This window comes from Moschus berezovskii, chromosome 9, assembly GCF_049115385.1.
Source record: "Moschus berezovskii isolate FMDL1 chromosome 9, NW_MosBer_1.0, whole genome shotgun sequence".
Classification (NCBI taxonomy): Eukaryota; Metazoa; Chordata; class Mammalia; order Artiodactyla; family Moschidae; genus Moschus; species Moschus berezovskii.
In genome coordinates this window covers 104425647-104440291 of record NC_142468.1, presented here as the reverse complement: position 1 = coordinate 104440291, position 14645 = coordinate 104425647, and the positions used below count along the sequence as shown (strand labels likewise).

The 14645-nt window shown below is 34.9% G+C and overlaps 1 protein-coding gene and 1 pseudogene across 1 annotated transcript; both read left to right on the top strand.

Moving 5' to 3' along the window:
- Positions 1-1581: 1581 nt before the first annotated feature.
- Positions 1582-2514, top strand: LOC148776876 (olfactory receptor 4K13-like). The gene has a single exon (XM_088840103.1). The coding sequence runs from the start codon at positions 1582-1584 to the stop codon at positions 2512-2514; it is 933 nt and encodes a 310-aa protein (XP_088696229.1).
- Positions 2515-10089: 7575 nt separating this feature from the next.
- LOC148776875 (olfactory receptor 4L1-like) lies at positions 10090-11019 on the top strand (annotated as a pseudogene).
- The last annotated feature ends 3626 nt before the right edge of the window (positions 11020-14645 follow it).

Sequence of the window (14645 nt, the reverse complement as noted above, 5' to 3'; positions counted from 1 at the left end):
TTTACAATTTATGAATCTAATATTTATTAGATGCTTATTTTGTTGTCACTTGTAAATTATGTTACTTGCCTAACTCTTTAATTTTGTTAATTATATAAAGTGAGTTTCTAGTATTGAACCATTTTTGCATTCCTACAATAAAATCAGGTGGTGAGAATGAGAGCTAAAAAAATACCAATATTTGTGCAAAGTAGTATTTATATAAATCTTTATTGAGAAATTTGCATTATTTGATTAGTTGAAAATGACTAGTAATTGTGCTTCTGGTAATGTAATCTTGAAAAAATTTTTTACATGTAAATGGATATGTACGAGTATATTGTACAATTTTAGAATATCAGTTTGTCAGTAAAAATAAAATCATTTGCAAAATGTTGTTATGACAGGATATCACGTAATCATTTTCATGTCATACATAAACTAGATGATAAGTGAACTTTACCTCTGCCAGTATTTTTTATTTTCTTTAAAAAATTTGATGCAAAATGATAAAAATGCACATACTTGTTAATTCTTAAAACAGGATGATCTTTATTATAGTATTTTTTACTTTTCCGAATTCTTAAAATATTTAAAAATATTTTCCTTTGCCCAGCTAGAAACTCTTCTGTTTTTTGTTTTTTTTAGATCTCTTAACAATGTGTTGTGTTACTATCTCTTCTTAGATACCTGGTATATATTCCTTGTTATTTTGTTTCAAAAATTCTGGCTAGCATTATACATGGTATAAGTGGATGTCATTCTACAAAGGTCTGCTTTACACATCCAGAGCAATATGGATGTGTTCCCTGATAAACAGATTTCCTTTTGTTTATCAGGGATCTACAAGCCAGCAGCAAGCATCCATTTAGGCTATCACTGCACTGTACTTCACAATCTGCTAAATTCATAGGCCCAAAGGAAATCAGGGCCTGTGGGAGAAGACTCAAATATTTGGACACTTCTTCCGTCTCAGAAAAAAATAAGACGAGAAGCTATCTCAGTTTGCCAGCATAGATTCATTTGTCTCAAAGACTCATCATGTTTATTATCTCTGTTCATCTAACTTTCAGCCGCAAATACAGAATGACTTCTAGATTGTTGATGCTCTATATTCCAGTTACTCAGTTTCATTTCTCTTGGTCCTGTTTATAATTAGAAAACCACTTGGCCTTTCTTTCACTTACATGACCCTTACTATTATTAGAGTTCAAGATGGTAGACCTTATTTTTTGTCTATGGAGGATGAATAAACCTATTTCTCAAAATCTAAAAACGTGGCAAGGAGCTTGAATATTCTCTCACCAGCTGAGATAATCACTTTTCTTATAATTAGCCCAAATATGAGTTACATATTGATAGTTTCAATTTTCTTCAAACATCTTGGTTTATGGTAGATATTCCTCATAATTTTTATTAATAAATTGTGTCTATCTCTTTCAAAAAGCTGGATTTAGTGTTGATTCTTTTTTATCCTTTTTAAGCATTTCAGTGAATTTTAGGGAAAAAAAGTTAAGTGACTATGCACTTATCTTTCAAGTTTAACTAACAGACTTTCTATTTTGATTTTGTTTTAGGTAACATATGCCAACAGCCAAACAAATGGAAAAACAAAATCACTCTGTAGTGGCTGAATTTATTTTGCTGGGACTCACAGAGTTTCATGAGTTACAGATTTTCTTTTTTTTCTTTTTTACCATTATTTACATAGCCATTTTATTATGTAACCTCATTATTATCTTGGTAGTGAAACTGGACCCTCCATTACAGTCTCCAATGTACTTCCTACTGGTCAACCTGTCCTTTATTGATATGTCTCTGGCTTCCTTTGCTACTCCTAAAATGATTGGTGACTTAATTAGTAAAAATAAGGCCATTTCTTATGAAGGATGCATGGCCCAGATTTTTTTCCTTCACCTTTTAGGTGGAAGTGAGATGATGTTGCTTGTAGCCATGGCAATTGATAGATTAATTGCCATATGCAAAAATTACAAAAATATTATGAGCCACCATATTTGCATCAGACTTGCACTTTTCTCCTGGACTACTGGGTTTGTGCACTCTGTTAGCCAAATGGTTTTTATAGTGACTTTACTATTCTGTGGCCCCAATGTTGTAGATAGTTTTTTTTGTGACCTGCCTCAGGTGATCAAGCTTGCCTGCACTGACACCTATGTCTCAGACCTATTAGTCATCGCATTTAGTGGACTACTTTCTTTGTTCTGTTTCACATTTCTGTTCATTTCCTATAGCATCATCCTGATAACTGTCCATCATCACTCCTCCAGTGGATATTCCAAGGCCATGTCCACTCTTTCAACCCACATCACCGTGGTGGTACTATTCTTTGGACCTTGCCTCTTTATCTATATATGGCCATTCAGCCATGTTTTCATAGATAAGATCTTTTCTGTGTTTTATACAATTTTTACTCCCCTTTTAAATCCAATCATTTACTCATTTAGGAATAAAGACATGAAGAAAGCAATAATAAAAATAAAGTCCAAGAATGTGAGTTCCAGATCAGCCTTTTAACTTAAATATTACAATCATCAAAGGCATCATCGTTGTTGTTATTGTAATCATCATCCAGAGATACAGGTATAAGATTTTACACTGAACATAAGTCATATTTTGGGAAATTATTACTTTTCCTTACACAAGCATATATGCAACAAAGCATTATGAATTGTACATCTAAGTGCAAATCATTCCAATATATTATCATTCATTTATGTTGCAATTTTAAATTTTTCTATAAATTCTTAGATTTTAAAATACTGTTTGTTGAGTTCTAACCATGTCTAAGGCATTTTGCATGCATTTTGTCTTAACCTCACACAATGAAAATAGAGAATATTATTTATATTTATCACCAGAAACTGCACATTAAAAATTTAACAAACTTGTCACAAAAATTGTTAAGTACTAGACCTAGAATCAGATCCTACATGTAACTACAAAATCTATGCTGTTATAAGTAAAATATTTTTATCTAAACTTTAATTAGTATTCATACATGTTTGCTTCCTGTCCTCTCCCTTACATGTCATAGTCCCAATAATTAAATCTTCCCAACAAAAGGTTAAAATGATTTTCCCTTGATCTGAAAGTGAAAAGAAGCCAACAATTTCTGTTTCCTTATGCCTCTGATTCAATAAAAAGAGTTTATTAAAATAGCTAAGAAGGTTGACCCATTGAGCAAGGTGTACTAGTACTACTGATAGACAGCAGGGTAGGAAAAATCATGTTTGAAACCCATGTGATTCTCTATGGTGCCTCACAGTATGTGCATATCAAGCAGATTCATGTCAATGTATGGCAAAACCAATACAATGCTGCCGACTCTGTGTGACCCCATAGACGGAAGCCCACCAGGCTCCCCCGTCCCTGGGATTCTCCAGGCAAGAACACTGGAGTGGGTTGCCATTTCCTTCTCCAATGTGTGAAAGTGAAAAGTGAAAGTGAAGTCGCTCAGTCGTGTCCGACCCATAGCGACCCCAAGGACTGCAGCCTACCAGGCTCCTCCATCCATGGGATTTTCCAGGCAAGAGTACTTGAGTGGCTTGCCATTGCCTTCTCCAACCAATACAATAATGTAAAGTAATTAGCCTCCAATTAAAATAAATAAATTTTAAAAAATAATAAAATTTATTTTTTCTTAAAAAAAAAAGAAAATCACACAATCTAGTACAAATTAGAATTTGATTCACTCCACCAAGTAAAGAATCACCATCATTGGAGATCTTGGATGAAGACAAAAGAAGAATGCAATTGGTAGTAAAAGAAGATAGACATAAATAAATACTACAATAGTTTAGTAGAATGATGATTATAGAAACTAAGACTGTTTCTTCCTAAAATATTTATGGTCATTGTGTATGTATAGTATTTGCTGACAAATTTCAATTTTTTTTGGTTGTTCATTATCAAGTAGTTGTTGGAGGTTAACTTTAGAATTTTGTCTCTAGGATATGGGATATTCATGTGGGATTATGACTAAATTAGAGGAAATAATAATACCACACTGAGATGTACATAGTAACCTATAGAATTTCGTCTTTCCATTTGGAGAAAAGAGGGTGACTGTCTTAATTTGTATACATCTTTAGGCTAAGACAACTGTTGTTCCTTGGCAGTTTAAATAAAGATAGAATGAGAGTATTAAACATTTGAGAAGAGAGAAGGCATGTATTGAGAATCACAGAATTTTACCCTGACCAGTAACTTAGGGTGCATATTTAATCAAGAATAAAGGATATTATATAAATAAATTGAGTTAGAATTCATAGTTGAAACAAAAGAGAAGCCTGAATTAAGCAGTTATTTTAAAATGTTATTCAAACCCATGGTTTTAAGGAGGGTGCATGCATTTTAAACTAACTGTAATCATCTAATTAGGTACAAAAAGATGAGAACATCTATTTATGTCTTTTAATATTAAATGATAAATTTTGTTATTATTTACTACACAGATTATTTTAGGTACGCAATTAATCTGTGTGTTGCCTGGTCATGCTATATGGCATTTAAAGTTTCTGGAGAAAATGTGAGTTAATCAAAGACAGAGGGGGATCAAAAGCAGTTCTCTTCAAGGTCATTTACTTTGAACAAATTGTTATTCAATAAACAACTATCTCTCCATATAATAGCATAGTTGTGCTAAAAGTAAAGGGGAGGGAATACTTAAAGATTATATTATCTTATTTTAGCTCAATTTATCCTCCACAGCTTCATTAGGGCTTTAAAAATGTTTCTGTGAATAAACCTTGGATTGAAGATCATTCTTGTTTTTAAAATTCATGTAAACGATTATAAAATGACAGAATTTATAATTATATCCACAATATGAACTTTTTCTTAGCTAAATCACAAAGTATTAATAAAAGAACATTGAGATACAGAACTGACGGTAAACTGGCAAAATATTTTAAGTTAAGAAAAATTATTTCACAATATGGATTTACTTCCATCTTTATTAACAATGAATGTGACAATATATATCGTACCTTGATAAATTAGCTAGTCATCAAAATTAGTAAAACACTAAAAACTAAATATATAAAACATAAAATAAACCTCTATAATTTTATTTGAAATATTAATAGTCAATGATAACCAATGGAAGGCTTTAAATTTTAACTAAATGTAGTAACAAGTGTTTCCGTTTCTTACTTGTACCAAAAGAACAAAAGCCACATTCCACAGAGAAATTACTTGTATTTTCTGCCATTCTTATAAAAATGACTAAGATAAGCAGTACAACAATAAATAAAATACATTCCTTATCAGCAAATGCTATTGAAAAGCACACAGAAACTATTTCTAACTATCTCAAAATTAAGTGATAGAATAAATTATGTCTTGGGAGGAGTTTTGCCTTATACAAGAGTTGAAAGATTTTAACACTTGTACATAAAAATTGTCATCAATAATACTAACTCATAATGAAAGCTAGTCTATGACAAAAATCTACATTAAGCCCTTGGTTGAATAGTGAATTTGACTGGAATTAAATAAGAACTTGCAGATAAGATACAGATATGTCGACCAATTTGAAAGTTACTCATGACATTGCTGGCAAGTTATTGAAACAGACTTTGAAGCCTGCTATGCTAAGTATATTAGGATGATCAATATGATGAACTGTGTAAAAGCAAACTCTTATAAAGAAAGAATTTACTGTAAGATTTTATAGTAAAAAGGGCAATGACAATGAAAACATATTTTGCCATATAAATATTCTCTGAAACTCTCATAGCAAGGTAAATAAATTTTAAAAAATATTAGTATTTTAATAACCATAAAACAGTTAGTTGTAACATTAATGTATAATATGAAGTTTGAAGTAATTTAATGTGAATTATTCTCAGTATATCTTTACAATTTTCTATTTCCTAAATATATTAATGTGCATATAATATGCACTTTTAGGAGTAAGCCTGTAACATGTATAGATCAAATTTCTATTAAAGATGTAATGGTCAGAAAAATTTAGAGATTATTCATCTGAAATAATACCACAAAATTGTTAGAAGGAAGGTAAAAATGTAGCTTGGGAATAATGTGAGGAAGAGGAAGTGTCCATTAAATCAAAGCTGTCTGAACTTATTATATCACAAAAAGCCAATACTCTCATGACTATTTTAATCATTCCAAGGCTCAAGGACCAGAAATGAAGAGTAAACATCTCTCCTGGTCATGCTATCACAGCAGTCCCAAAGTTTTAACTACTCCCACTGAAATTTGGATTCCGAGGGCTCCAAAAAAAATCTGCCTCCAAAGTGGTTCACGTCTTTATAAAAGATGCAGAAAACAATATCCAGAACCACATGAAGGGCATCACAGAGAGTGAAAATTAGATTTCTAATTTCGAATAACATCTTGAACACATTGTTTCTCATAATGCACCTTTACAGCAAGTAAGTGAAAACATTATAGAGGATTAATTCATTACAAATTTAGTATACCGAAGATGGTATTTTAATTAATTCTGTGTTGACTAGAAGGAAAATACTATGGTTTTCAAGACATGGGATTACATATTTATTTTACAATGGACTATAATCAACAATTTCCATGAAAATTTAAAGGTATATGCTCTCAAACTGATATTGCAAATGAATTTGGTGGTATATGGTAAGTGATTAAGAATGATGGATAAAATTAAGAAACATAAATTCCTGAGCATCCAGATAACTCATACTATCACCGAAAATAGTGGAAAAGCTAGAAACTCATATTATTTTTTGCAGAATAGGGATCAGCTCAGTTCAGTTCAGTCACTCAGTCGTGTCCGACTCTTTGCGACCCCATGAATCACAGCACGCCAGGCCTCACTGTCCATCACCATCTCCCGGAGTTCACTCAAACTCATGTCCATCGAGTCGGTGATGCCATCCAGCCATCTCATCTTCTGTCGTCCCCTTCTCCTCCCACCCCCAATCCCTCCCAGCATCAGAGTTTTTTTTCCAATGAGTCAACTCTTCACATAAGGTGGCCAAAGTATTGGAGTTTCAGCTTTAGCATCAGTCCTTCCCATGAACACCCAGGATTGATCTCCTTTAGGATGGATTGGTTGGATCTCCTTGCAGTCTAAGGGACTCTCAAGAGTCTTCTCCAATACCACAGTTCAAAAGCATCAATTTTTCGGCTCTCATACGATTTCTTTTAATCAATTTCAGGTAACCATTTAATACACATTTGAATGATTATTATTCTATTCACATAGCTGTGCAAGGATCACCACAATCTTGTTTTAAATAATTTTCAACACTGCAAAAAGAAAACTCACGCCCATCTCCAATCAATCCCCAGCTGAAGGGCTACTAATATGCATTCTTTTTTCATAGGTTAGCTGTTTCTAGACATTTAATGTAAGTGAACTTACAAAGCATATAGTCTATTAATCATATTTTTCAGTTTCATCTGTATTTTAAGATAAATATGTACAGTTTTAGAAAAAGGTGAAATTAGTCGATAGAAATTATGCTTAATTTATTTAAATGTCTATAATGAAAATGGGAGAAAATATTTATTTGAGTTAGTTATGCTTATACTGTTCATTGTTCAGCTGTTAAGTTGGGTCTGACTCTTTGTGACCCTATGGACTTCAACACACAGTGTTCACCTGTCCTTCACTATTTCCTGAAGTTTGCTCAGATTCATGTCCATTGATTTGGTGATGCTATCTAACCATCTCATCCTCTGCTACCTGCTTCTTCTTTTGTTATATTAAGTAATTTATGTCTTATATACACATGAGCAAGAGTAGAAATATTTATTTTCAACAATTTACTAAAACAAGTCTTGACTCCTTCCTTCCCTAATACAGATTTATATGGAAAAGTCTCAGGATTATCTAAGATTATATGAGAGACTCAGATTCAACATATGCCCTCTCTGTGCCCATTCTGTGTCCATCCATGAGCTTATACATACACCATCTCACCTAATAATCACTACATTTCCTCGGGGTGGTCCTACCTCTAAGACTTGGGAAAATATAATTAATTATGGGGGTCTTGATTTTTCATTTACTAAAGAGAACGAATGATTACAAAGTTCCATCCTAACTCTAATATACTGTGATTTTGTCTTCAAATTCTTGCAAAGAGAATCATAAATTGAGTAAAGTTAACTAAAATAAAATGTGCAATTATTTAAGAGGAAGACAATTTTCTTCATTGATAGGATTTTTGTCTAAACTATATGATAACTTATTTAATTTGTATAGTCTTTTTACCTTCATAATATAGAAGCAGGTATACTAAGTGCAGAACCAAATAAATATTTTGAGATGTCAATGTATGGCAAAACCAATACAATAATGTAAAGTAATTAGCCTCCAATTAAAATAAATAAATTTAAAACATAAATAGATAAAAAATGCAAGAGAGGAATAAGAGACAGAAATGCTGGGAAAGTCATCAACACAGTAAATTCCAGCTTTCCCTCTGAAATAAAAGGCCAAAATAAATCTTTAATAATCAATTATATTTAACTAAATTAATTCCATTTGCAAGTTTTTCTGTTTTTACTTTATTGTGGGAAATAAAATTCAAGGATATTGGTTTCCAAATTATAACTGGCATATTCATTCTTTCTAACAGTTATCAAGTCATGTCACTTCCCCAAAATGCATGCAGTTATTGAAATTTCTGTCACAAAAGTCTCAACAGCAATATTTCTGGTCACTCTCATGATAGTCATGTAACACAATCGTTATAGAAGGCATGGTGTGGAGACTGTCCTCTGCATGCCCCTCCAGGTCCACAGTACACCACTTAGCATCCACTCTGTACACTTCTGGAGGTTGACCTACAGGAACTACATCATTTTTCACTATTATTTCCCCTAGTTTGTAGACACTGACTATTTCTTAAAAATATCGGAGGTAAGATAACAAGATAATTAAGATAATTAAGGTTGGATAACGGTGATAAGATATTTTGACAAGAGACCGAGCAGAGCTGAAAACAAGGAGAGATTTACAGGTCACTGGAGAAAAGAAAACAAACATTTCCTAAGCATCTTTAAAACTTAATTCAGTCACTTTTCCAAATACACCACTCTTTCTACTCACTGCTATCAATTCTTTTCTTCTTATAAATCTTCAGTCTTTAAGCCTTGTCCTTTTTATTTACTGACCATGAGTAAGTTTTTTTTTTTTTTTTACTTTTTAAAATGGTTTGAAGATAAAAACAAGCAAGCTTGAAGCTGTGTCTTAAACGTGACACTTGGAACTGGTTGCCAATTTAAAAAAACTTACATTTTTCACAAATCATGTGCTAAATTAAATATTTTCTTCCATGTCTCATTGCTAATTTTTGATTGATAATTAATCTCTAGATGGTTAACTCCTGAGATACCAGATTCTGATTCCTTTTGTATAAGAAAAAAAGTGCAGTTAATTACATAGAGGGATTCCAAATACTTGTTGAATCATATCTGTTATGCTCATATAAATGGAACATATTAATTCAATCAATATTTAATAACTTGACCATAAATATACATTCCTTTATGTTTGGCTGGAATATGGTGTTTTGATACATGCCCAGATGCTGGTGTAAGTCATTTAAAACATCTGTGCCAAGTTTCCTTTAATACAAAATTAGGATAATTATAATAACGAGATTGCTATGCTCATAACACTAAAGCTTGTTAACATATGTGAAATACAACACAGCTTATGACATAGTGATCACATAATTATAATTAATTTTGATCACTCTACCTCCTAAGAATGACATTTAAAAGCTCAGCAAATAAAATTTAGTGTGATATATTACAACCAAAGCAATATCTATACATTAGGACTGAATAATTTCACTATTTACTTCCAAACCATTTGCACACAACACACAAACTGTTCACTGTGAACAATGTTAATAAAAGGATTTGAGAAAACAGCTCCAAAAGATCTGAGATTTAAGACTATCTTTACTCATCAAATAGAAATAAAAAATGTTGGTGTTTTTGTTGAAGTTCATTTGATAAGTCGTGTTTGACTCTTTGCGATCCCATGTCAGTCAGTGCTAACTGTGGCTTTTTAAAAAAATTCTCTTTGTATATAAAGAACATCTGGAATCTTTCTGAGTTGAGTAAATGGATCTGAAAAATGGATCTGTAGTGACTGAGTTTATTTTGCAAGGATTTTCTGCAGGATGGGAACTTCAGGTTGTCTTCTTCGTGACATTCTCCTTGATCTATGGGGCTACTGTGCTGGGAAACGCTCTCACTGTGGTCACAGTGACATGCAGTTCCACCCTTCGTTCTCCCATGTACTTCCTCCTCGGAAACCTCTCCTTTTTGGACATGTGTCTCTCCACGGTCACCACACCCAAGATGATCAGAGACTTGCTCACTGAACACAAGACCATCTCTATATGGGGATGCATGGCTCAGATGTCCTTTATGCACTTGTTTGGAGGTGCTGAGGCAACTCTTCTGATAGCCATGGCTTTTGACAGATATGTGGCCATATGTAAACCCCTGCACTACAGGAAAATCATGAACCACAGGTTGCTGAACGGGTTTGTTATACTCTCATGGACAATTGGTTTTATACACACCATGAGTCAGATGGTATTAACGGTAAACCTGCCTTTCTGTGGCCCCCGCATTGTAGACAACATATTCTGTGACCTTCCCCTTGTGATTTAGCTTGCGTGTGTGGAAACATACACCCTGGAATTATTTGTCATTGCTGACAGTGGACTCTTGTCACTTATCTGTTTCCTCCTCCTGCTTGTCTCCTACACTGTCCTCCCGGCCACTGTGCAACGAAGATCATCGGGAGGCCTCTCCAAAGCTCTGTCCACACTGTCTGCCCACATCACTGTGGTCAGTCTGTTCTTTGGGCCGTGTATCTTCATCTATGCCTGGCCATTCAAGAGTTTTGCCAGCAATAAAGTCCTTGCTGTATTTTACACTGTATTCACACCCTTATTGAATCCTATTATTTACACCCTGAGAAATCAGAAAATGCAAGAGGCCATGTAAAAATTAAGGTTCCAAAATGTTAGCTCCACATAGAACTTTTAGATTTTAGAACTGTATAGGTAACCCAGCTTTCAAATATATTGCAAATATAATTTGAATACATATGCAATACATAGTTTTACTTTCTTATTTTAGAATCATAACTGATGCATACAAAATTAATGATAATATATTTTAAATTTATTAAATGCTGTTATAATGATAATTAGTGATCTCAGCAAATAGCCATATAAAAATCATTAAATACTTTATGATACAGGCAATATATATTTGTTAGTGAAGAAATAAATACAAAAACATGGTGATTACTGTTAGAGATTACTTTAATTGAAATGGGTTGTTAATGACAGTCATAATACTATCATTTATACTCATAGTCATTTATAAATGACTGTCATTTACAGTATCATTAAATGAGACTGAACAAACAATGATTGAAAGAATTCGAACAAATGAAAGAAAATGTAAGAATAAAAAGTCATATTTGACAGCATCATAAATATAGAATGCTAGATTGAACATAAGATACCAAAGGGAAAAAACAATAGAAGGGCAATTTTAATAGAACTTCATAGAGCAGCCTTGAAATCAAACACTCTTAAGAAATTCCATTTGTATTCACAACTGACTTTCAAACCTAAGGAAACAAAAGTAGAAGCACTTTTTTTTAAATTTTATGTAATATACCATGTAACTTGTCTTTTCCAAGTGCTTAAACTATGGTTCAATTGTCTTTGGTAAGCTTGAAATTTTTCTTGCAATTATAAGCAAATTAACATTTGCTTGTTAGTGTTAAGGGCAAGGGGGCATTTCTTGCTGAATTCAGAATCCCAAACTTATTGATGGCTAAACTTAAATATTCTTCCCCAATTCAAGAGACTAAACATTTCTTCTTGTTCCAGGCAATAGTTTTCAAATTAATCCTAAAGAAGATATAGATTTTTTTCTCCATTCAATGCATCTTCAAGTTCATCCAAAGTGATGCTGTTAAAACACAGTGCTCGGATTCTTTACAGCATGTTGGTAGCCTGTTTCTTTAAACTGTATGGCAAGCTAAATTCATGCTTGCTGCTGCTGCTAAGTCGCTTCAGTCGTGTCCGACTCTGTGTGACCCCATAGACGGCAGCCCACCAGGCTCCCCCGTGTCCCTGGGATTCTCCAGGCAAGAACACAGGAGTAGATTGCATTTCCTTCTCAAACGCATGAAAATGAAAAGTGAAAGTGAAGTCGCTCAGTCGTGTCCGACTCTTAGCGACCCCATGGACTGCAGCCTACCAGGCTCCTCCTGGATTTTCCAGGCAAGAGGGCGGGAGTGGCTTGCCATTGCCTTCTCCAAATTCATGCTTCAGTTCAGTTCATTTCAGTTCAGTCGCTCAGTCGTGTCCGACTCTCCGCGACCCCATGAATCACAGGACGTCAGGCCTCCCTGTCCATCACCAACTCCCGGAGTTCACTCAAACTCATGTCCACAGAGTCGGTGATGCCATCCAGCCATCTCATTCTCCGTCGTCCCCTTCTCCTCCCGCCCCTAACCTTTCCCAGCATCAGAGTCTTTTCCAGTGAGTCAACTCGTCGCATGAGGAGGCCAAAGTATTGCAGTTTCAGCTTTAGCATCAGTCCTTCCAATGAACACCCAGGATTGATCTCCTTTAGAATTGACTGGTTGGATCTCCTTGCAGTAGTTCACAAATGTCAAAATAACCTATAACATATTATTGACCAGAATGTTCATAAAAAATTACCAGTGAAACAGTTTTATGCTATACCTAAAATTGTCCCATAAAATTATGATTATTTCTCTAAGATGGATATAATCAAAAAGGTGACAAATAACAAGGGTTGACAAGGATGTAGAATAATTGGAACCCTCATATACTGCTGATGGAATACAGAATGGTGTAACCATTTTGGAGAGAATTTTGGCAGTTCCTCAAAAATGTTAAATATAGAATTACCATGTGCCCAGGTTACTTCATTCCAAATTCATCTTCAAAAGAAATTAAGGCACATGTACACCCCAAAAATTATACTAAAATGATTGTAGCAGCTTTCATCATACTAGTAAAAATGTTAAAACGACCCAAATGTTCATCAACTAATGAATGGATAAATAAAACATGCTGCTGCTACTGCTGCTAAGTCACTTCAGTCGTGTCCGACTCTGTGTGACCCCATAGACGGAAGCCCACCAGGCTCCCCCGTCCCTGGGATTCTCCAGGCAAGAACACTGGAGTGGGTTGCCATTTCCTTCTCCAATGTGTGAAAGTGAAAAGTGAAAGTGAAGTCGCCCAGTCGTGTCCGACCCTTAGCGACCCCACGGACTGCAGCCTACCAGGCTCCTCCATCCATGGGATTTTCCAGGCAAGAGTACTGGAGTGGCTTGCCATTGCCTTCTCCGTAAAACATGCTATATACATATAATGGAATATTATTTGGAAATAAAAATGAATCAGGTACTGGCATATGCTACACTATGTATGAATCTTGAAAACATTTGGCTAAGTTAAAGAAATGAGTCACTAAAAACTACACGTTACTTTAGTCCCTTCGTATGAAATATCCTTTATAGGCAAACCCTTAGAAGTAGAAAGTAGACTAATGGTTGCCTAGAGCCGGGAGTGTGAGGGAAGCAAGGATGTGGTCTTTTTAGACTGGCTTCTCTTCAATGTTTTCAAGACTCATTCACGTCACAGCTTACCTCACTACTTGATGCTAAGAGTGACATGAGCAACATGAGAGGAGGAATCCCTGGTCCATTGCTCTCCAATAAACACACCAATTTAACAGCAAAGAGGAACTCAAAAGCCTCTTGATGAAAGTGAAAGAGGAGAGTGAAAAGTTTGGCTTGAAGCTCAACATTCAGAAAACGAAGATCATGGCATCTGGTCCCATCACTTCATGGGAAATAGATGGAGAAACAGTGGAGACAGTGTCAGACTTTATTTTTTTGGGCTCCAAAATCACTGCAGATGCTGATTGCAGCCATGAAATTAAAAGACGCTTACTCCTTGGAAGAAAAGTTATGACCAACCTAGATAGCATATTAAAAAGCAGAAACATTACTTTGCCAACCAAGGTCTGTCTAGTCAAGGCTATGGTTTTTCCCATGGTCATGTATGGATGTGAGAGTTGGACTGTGAAGAAAGCTGAGCGCCGAAGAATTGATGCTTTTGAACTGTTGTGCTGGAGAAGACTCTTGAGAGTCCCTTGGACTTCAAGGAGATCCAACCAGTCCATTCTAAAGGAGATCAATCCTGGGTGTTCATTGGAAGGACTGATGCTAAAGCTGAAACTCCAATACTTTGGCCACCTCATGCGACGAGTTGACTCACTGGAGAAGAGTCTGATGCTAGGAAGGATTGAGGGTGGGAGGAGAAGGGGACGACAGAGAATGAGATGGCTGGATGGCATCACTGACTCGATGGACATGAGTTTGAGTGAACTCCGGGAGTTGGTGATGGACAGGGAGGCCTGGCGTGCTGTGATTCATGGGGTCGCAAAGAGTCGGACATGACTGAGCCACTGAACGGAACTGAACTGAACTGAACTGAACTGAGTGAACAGATTTTCTTTGTGGGAACCCTGAAACCAATTGAAAATCTCTTTTACCCCTGGAGAATGAAAAATCAGACTCACCAAATCAGGCAAGGAGATTCAGG

Coding starts and splice junctions, on each gene's coding strand:
- LOC148776876 (XM_088840103.1), top strand. CDS start 1,582: ATGGAAAAACAAAATCACTCTGTAGTGGCTGAATTTATTTTGCTGGGA.